Source organism: Primulina huaijiensis, chromosome 9 (assembly GCF_012295235.1).
Source record: "Primulina huaijiensis isolate GDHJ02 chromosome 9, ASM1229523v2, whole genome shotgun sequence".
Taxonomy (NCBI): domain Eukaryota; kingdom Viridiplantae; phylum Streptophyta; class Magnoliopsida; order Lamiales; family Gesneriaceae; genus Primulina; species Primulina huaijiensis.
The window spans coordinates 1,118,543-1,125,247 of record NC_133314.1 but is presented as its reverse complement, the minus strand read 5'-3'; the positions used below and the strand labels follow the sequence as shown (position 1 = coordinate 1,125,247).

The 6,705-nt window shown below is 33.6% G+C and overlaps 1 protein-coding gene across 2 annotated transcripts; it reads right to left on the bottom strand.

Moving 5' to 3' along the window:
- Window positions 1-2,550: 2,550 nt before the first annotated feature.
- On the bottom strand, window positions 2,551-6,008 carry LOC140984152 (2-carboxy-1,4-naphthoquinone phytyltransferase, chloroplastic-like). 2 transcript variants are annotated; one of them, XM_073451383.1, is made up of 11 exons: window positions 5,695-6,008; window positions 4,812-5,061; window positions 4,589-4,692; window positions 4,263-4,334; window positions 3,998-4,136; window positions 3,814-3,920; window positions 3,513-3,603; window positions 3,403-3,441; window positions 3,207-3,317; window positions 3,001-3,099; window positions 2,551-2,881 (listed from the first exon to the last, which is right to left on the bottom strand). In XM_073451383.1, the coding sequence occupies exons 1-11, from the start codon at window positions 5,778-5,780 to the stop codon at window positions 2,747-2,749; spliced, it is 1,233 nt and encodes a 410-aa protein (XP_073307484.1). In that variant the 5' UTR covers window positions 5,781-6,008; the 3' UTR covers window positions 2,551-2,746. The 2 variants fall into 2 exon arrangements, with proteins under 2 accessions (XP_073307484.1, XP_073307485.1); XM_073451384.1 differs by having other exon boundaries at window positions 3,001-3,066; window positions 5,695-6,007.
- Window positions 6,009-6,705: the final 697 nt, after the last annotated feature.

Here is a 6,705-nt window from a genome sequence, read left to right as displayed (position 1 = left end):
GAGCCTCCAAGAGATGTCACAAGAGATGATCCCCATACATCTATATGAATCAGCTCCAACTTTGTTGCTTTCGGTTCTCTGCCCTTTTTTGAAAAACTCAAATTTTCCTGTTATCCAAAAATACAGCTTTCACATAGCTTGTGTTCAACAATCTTTAATTCTGGTAGCTTCCTGTTTGATACAAGCATCTTCATTCCCTTTTCACTCATATGCACAATCCTACAATGTCATGGACTTGAATTAACTCTAGCATCCATGGCTATTAATGTATATCTGCAACTGAAAGTCATATAAAATGTCTCAGTTCTCTTTACTTTAGCAAGAATCATGGTTCATCTGTTCACTTTCCAGGAACCATCACCAAAAATCACATTATGGCATTCGTCATCGAGTTGTCCCACCGAGATCATATTACTTGTAAATTTCGGTACATGCCTTAACTTTGTTAATATTTTGCAGACATGTCCATTTGACATCTTCATCAGGACATCACCCATACCAACTATTTTCAAAAGTTTTCCATCATCCAGGAAAACCTTTTCGTCATCGTCAGCGATGTAATTATCGAATACATAACAATTATCGGTGATATGAAATGAAGCTCACGAGTCCATAACACAAGAATCAATCGGGTTTTTCATGAATAGTAATAGAGCATCATGTACCTCATCAATAACAATATTTGCATTATTCTTTGTTGATTTGCGGTTCCTTTTCAAGTGACAAGTTTCACTACAGCTCCAACACTTCAAATTCTTTTCAAAGTTACTTTTGTCTTTTCTATTTCTCGATTTAGACCTACCACACAATCGGTTAGAACTGTTTTCGTCACTCATGTCCCTTCTTCTGTTCTCGAGATTTAGAGCAGATATCAATGATAGACAACCGTATGGTGCATAGTCCAAAAGAAAATTATTGTGTTTTTTTACCTTTTGCATATATTGTTTACTAATTTTTTTTAAAATGCAATTTTAACTGCACGAACTAGATAAAAAAAAGTTTAATGACAATGATTAAATTTTAATTACAGTCAGACATCTAAAAATTTAAGTTAGAAACTTTTCAACTGCCTTTCTCTGCTAACGTGATAAATTTTTTTAATGAAAGTAATTAAATTTTAATTATAAACAATTGTCGGACACCTATAAATTTAAATTTTCAGATAAAGTAGAAACCTTTCAGTAAAATTTAATTGATTTTAATAGGTTTACTATTTTGAGTGTATATATATATATATATATATAAACCCAACAATAAAAAAGATATACCCATCGAGCTCATTTTTCAATTACATCCAAGAATAATATTATTTTCGCACATTAAATAAATGAGTCACCATCAAATTAATTTGTGTTTATATTTGACAAAATTTTCTTATTATAGTCCGTGTATCGCACAGTTGAGATACTAGTTTTTTTTTTTTTGAAAAGGAAAACGTGCCTATAAGATATCGGTTTTTTTCCCAAGTTTTTCAAAAAAGCACTTCGCTTTTTTGAAATCATAAAATCCAGCTCAATTAAATGTTTAAAAAGTCTACAAATTTATTTTTTAGGGAAGTTGGTGAAAAATCCCCAATCAAAATATTTTTTTAGGTTCACTCCCTACCCACAAAATTGTGGTACTATGTCATACAAAATATGGTACACTTCATGTGGAAATGTACTTCATGTGGAAATGTGGTACTAAAAAAATACCCAGGGACTTAACACAAAAAAAATCGACAGCTGGGGACTAAGGCCAATTTCCCGTTATTTTTTCTTCTTACATCATTCAATACACATTCTTTGTTTAACGATTAACCATTTTTGTCCATTTGCATGTCTTTTTTTATTTTTTTTGGCATGTTTTTATATATATATGGAGTGCGTGACTGTTTGTCTTAACTAACCAAGTGATAAGGATTAACATGTTATTCACACAAAATGAGAGAAAAATCTTGAAAATAATAAGAAAACACTTGCAATAGATTTATTGAATAGAGATTAAACTCGTAATAATAAAAAATAAGAAATATATCCGAAAATGGAGAGTATGTAATACTCAACGTAATTAAAAGATAATAAGGAATAAGATCTAAGCCCATTTATAAATTTTTTTTAAAAAAAAACATACGCGCGTGCACACAATTGTTAAAAAGGGAAAAAAACACGAATTCGAAAGCGTCAACAAAGAAATTTGCCAACAAGATCATATTTTTGTTAGTCAGCCAATTTATCATTAAAACAACCTTTTCTTCCGGAATAGGTCTTTCATAAGACAGTCTCACGGATCTTTATTGGTGAGACATATTAATCATGTTTATATTTACAATAAAAATTAATATATTTGACATAAAAAGTAATATTTTTTTGTTGATGACCCATATAGAATATCAGTTTCACAAAATTGACTCGTGAGACCGTCTCACTGCAGTTTTTGCGTTTCTTCCGTTCAAATCCGAATTGCTACTTTTATTTGCTTTACATTTTTGTGTCGCGACCTAATCAAGAATCTACAAAAGAATGTCTCCTTGGTATATCTCTTTCTTTGTCAAATTTCGTCTCTTGCAGCTCTTCCAACTGATTATATATTCGAAAAACTCCGAGGGGCGGTTGATACTATTAAGTTTTCTGAAAACTAGAAAATTTTAAACATTTTTCATTCAAAACTATGACAGCTCTGATCATCCGTTTTGCAACTTCTCCGAAAACTTTTAGAAAGATTGTGTATCGATTAAACTAGGTGAACCCCGAAAAGCCGCGAAATTTCAAATTATAATAGCATGTGGGAGCTGTTTTCTAACAAATAATCTAGCTGCCACCAGCCCTGCTGCTAATGCAAGTCCAAATGCAGTATGTAGTCTCACACAGTAGTATTTCGCCAGAAAGATCGTTGATTTATCCTATTAAATTGAAATTTCATCAAATCATAGTACCATGTATTTTTCGACCCACGAAAAATTGCTGATTTTTCCAATTATGTAATAAATCTGAACTTATGCTTCAGGAAAAATGTTCTCACCTTGTGGTTCTTTTCGACGAAGGAAGATACTAATTTTCCAATCGGTAATGTTAAAGCACCAAGAACCTGGAACGGCAAACGACTATCACCAAGGAACGACTGTGATAAAGTTGAAAAGGTAACAAAAATGTGGAAAAAATGTTGTCTTTAAGATGACTCACAGAACAGATGAAAAAGAAGATTTGGCGGAAGTGATGATGACTTACGACGCACGAGAAAGGAAGAGCTTGGCCAAGTCCAAGAGCAAGTAAAAGTGAATAGAGCGACGTCACGGCCATTTTGACTACTTTTGCACCCACGTCATTTCCAAGCCTTACCTGAGGTTGAATCCAACATGATGTCTTAATAGGTTCGTTGAGCTAACCATTTCATTCTGGAGGTTAAACATTTCAAAGAACTTACTAATGGGGAGTATTTTCCGACAGCCTTGTCATCCTCGACCTGTATTCTAATTATCTTTAGTTAATAAAGATATCTGAAACAAGGAGCTACGAGAAAGAGACAGGGCGTACCTGATGAAAATGGCTGCAAAAGAGGATCAAGGTCGTAGTAAAACCGACAAGCAACGATGAAGAAATGGCAGTCGCAGATATTGCAAGCTCCCTACGTCAAGCCAGAGGGTACTAGCATCCAGGTGAGAATGAATTTGGCAAGAAACGACTTAATATTGGGTTTGATAGTTTTAAAATACGATTTTACTTTTCTTTCTGATGAACCATATTATATAATGTTTTAGCTAGAAAAACTTCATAAGTCAAATGTATTCTTAAATTTGTACAACAAATTCCATCAAATATACATCTAATCAACAACCTGGTGCCGCTTTGAAGCAAGTAAAAAGCAGTGGTGGCAAATGGACCAAATGCTGCAAAGCATAAGGGTTCCCCCAGCCCTACATAACCCAAACGAAAAGGCGGACACTGCAACAAAACATTCATTAGCACTCATTTGAAAATTGGGTTTCAAAAATAGTACCAAAATTTCATGCGTTTGGTACCTGGTAAATGTATCCACAAAATATGGCATAAACTAAAAGCAACACAGAACGGAGACTTCCAGCCTCAATTGATACCCGTGTTAGGCCAATTAGGCCCAGTGCGAGTAGCAAACAAGCAACAATATGAGTTCCTGTTCGGCTTCAAAGAGCAATTTAAGACATCATAAGCTAATTTTATCAGTATATTTTATTTAATATAGCATTTCAAGACAATTAGTCTGTTCAAGGTTGATCATGTAACCAAAATCATTCCACTCATTCTTACCTGCCAACCAAATTAACCACCGACTCTTTCTTGTTCCTATCTGCACCTTTATCAAAATCATGAACGTCGTTGCTGTTTCATCATATATGTAAAAGTCATTTAAGAAGACACTAATCAGATATACACGCAAAAGTTCACCAAAATCATGTGTCATTTTTATGAATAACACAAGTATCAGAGGCTGATAAAGGAATTCAGGCGAGAGGGACAAGGTTGGATGAGGAGGCAAAATGGAGGTTCTGAATTTGGAGGAGTGAAGCTCGTAGTTATAGAAAACTTATAACATGAAGTTCCAAGATTTTTAGCAGTTCCAAGATTTTTTGTACCTTAAGTTGAGCCAGGCTATAACGAGTACCGAAGAAACCAGGAGAGTCAGATAGCGCTCTGCACAACAGTGGCCAGTCTGCCAATAAGCAGCTGCACTTCCTACCTAATTTTTTTTAATTAAAATCTTAGAAGAAATCAACATTTATACATCACCGAGTAATGATTAAAACCCGTATATGTACATGTGCGAGAGTGTGTATAGAAACATTATATCATACTTACCGTGAGAGGGATCAAAGCAACAGAATACATTGGCAATTTGATGGCTCTCCATACCAAAGTTGCTTTAGAAATATTTTCGCACTTTCCTTCAAGAGGAATGTCAGCACACAAAGCTTCACACTTCAATCGAAACCTATGGCGTAATCGAACAGATTTTAACTGCCTTATGCCTGCCTTATTGAAAGACATTTGACTGCATAATATTAGCCTTTGAGCAGCATTTGGAAGACATGATGATGCTTGATAAGTCCTGAAATTGAAAGGTCTCACACTCTGTGGATCAATTCAATAATTGTTCTTAAGTTTCCCCTAAACACCACAAGAATAACTCGAACCAAAAATATTAAATTTACTACACTGGTCCGGAAATTCGCTTTCGTGCAGTTTAACCAAAAAATACGGCGATTGTACCGTAAAGCGCACTCCTCCACTTGATTTTAGAGTTCTATTAAGCTTTATTTAACATTTTATTTCAATTACCGTTGTGATTTATTGTAATTACATCCAACATAATGAAAATCTATAATCTATTCAAACTTTACTCCACGTCGATGGTATGAAAGGTCAACCATATAGTTCAAACATCCATATAAAAATCTAACATCTTTAATCATTATCGTACCCTTCATCTTAGTGTCAACATAACCTTATCCAATAATGCTGAGTCCAGGTGGGTAAAAGACAGCCTCAAAGAAATTGAAGGAAAAAATGAAAGCTCACTTTTTACAAGAACCACCCTTTACAATAAAGAAATTCCATCATCACGCATATGTTTTCAATCTTGATGTCCAGAATGAAACAGCCATAATCAAGCAACGGGAACAAGAAAAAATTCAAAAAAAAAAAACAGAAAAAGATACTGTATAGAGAAACATGCACTTACCTGTTAGTAATTTGCCTGAATTCGACGAGTTTCTTGGAACAAGATACATGGCTCGTATTCCAAACGGAAGCTGCTGCCACAGACATATGACCAACTAGCTACAGAAGATTCTGGGCACAAATTTGGTGTTGCGCATATATATGAAGAAATGGGGTCTGAAGCTCAAGAACGATGGATGCTTAATTTTGCTGAAAACGAAGCAAATTTTTATTTAAAAAAAATCTTGATTATTTAATCAAGAAAATGCGTAGCGTGCGGGAAATATGAAGCCCATAAATTGTGCAAGAAAGAGAGAGAATCCCCGACGACAAAATTTCGGTTTGATCTTTCCAGAGCCTTAATTGTTGTAAAAATTCACGTGGGACGATCTTATTGATCATATATTATGAGATAGATCTTTTATTTAGGTCATCCATGAAGAAATATTATTTTTTATGTTAAGAGTATTATTTTTTATTGTAAATATCAGTAAAATTGATTCGTCTCACAGATAAAGATTCGTGAGACTGTGTCACAAGAGACCTACTCTAATTAAATAAGATAGTAAAATTGAAAATTATTTTATAAATTTTATAGTTTTATATTTTACAATGAAATGATAATACTTTCAAATAATGTAGAAAAATCTTATAAATCTTTTGTCGTCCATCATTTTAATTTTATTTTGAGTCACGTTTCTTTCAAATTAAAAATATTTGTCCAATTAAATGGAGAGCTCGGATATCGCTTTGGAACAAAAACTCTTGTGGCACCGTCTCAAAATATAATTTTATGAGACATATCTTCTACTTGAAAGTCGACTCGACTAATAAAAAATAAATATTATTTTTCACATTATACAAATCATATCGATTGATCTTACGGAAAATTATTTGTAATATTGTATCAGAAAATACAAATCCTTAAAATTTAGTATTTTGGGCTTTACTCTTGGGTTTGGGCTTATCCCTGTTTAAATTTCGGTGTGATCTCGAATTCAATCATGGAAGGGGGTAAAATCCAAACTCTGGT

What these genes read in the sequence shown, in the direction of transcription:
- LOC140984152 (XM_073451383.1), bottom strand. Translation starts at nt 5,780, where the DNA reads ATGTCTGTGGCAGCAGCTTCCGTTTGGAATACGAGCCATGTATCTTGT. An exon ending in TTTGTGGATACATTTACCAG is followed by an intron (nt 3,921 to 3,997) that starts GTACCAAACGCA and finishes GTTTTGTTGCAG; the next exon opens with TGTCCGCCTTTTCGTTTGGG. An exon ending in TCGTCGAAAAGAACCACAAG is followed by an intron (nt 2,882 to 3,000) that starts GTGAGAACATTT and finishes TCAATTTAATAG; the next exon opens with GATAAATCAACGATCTTTCT.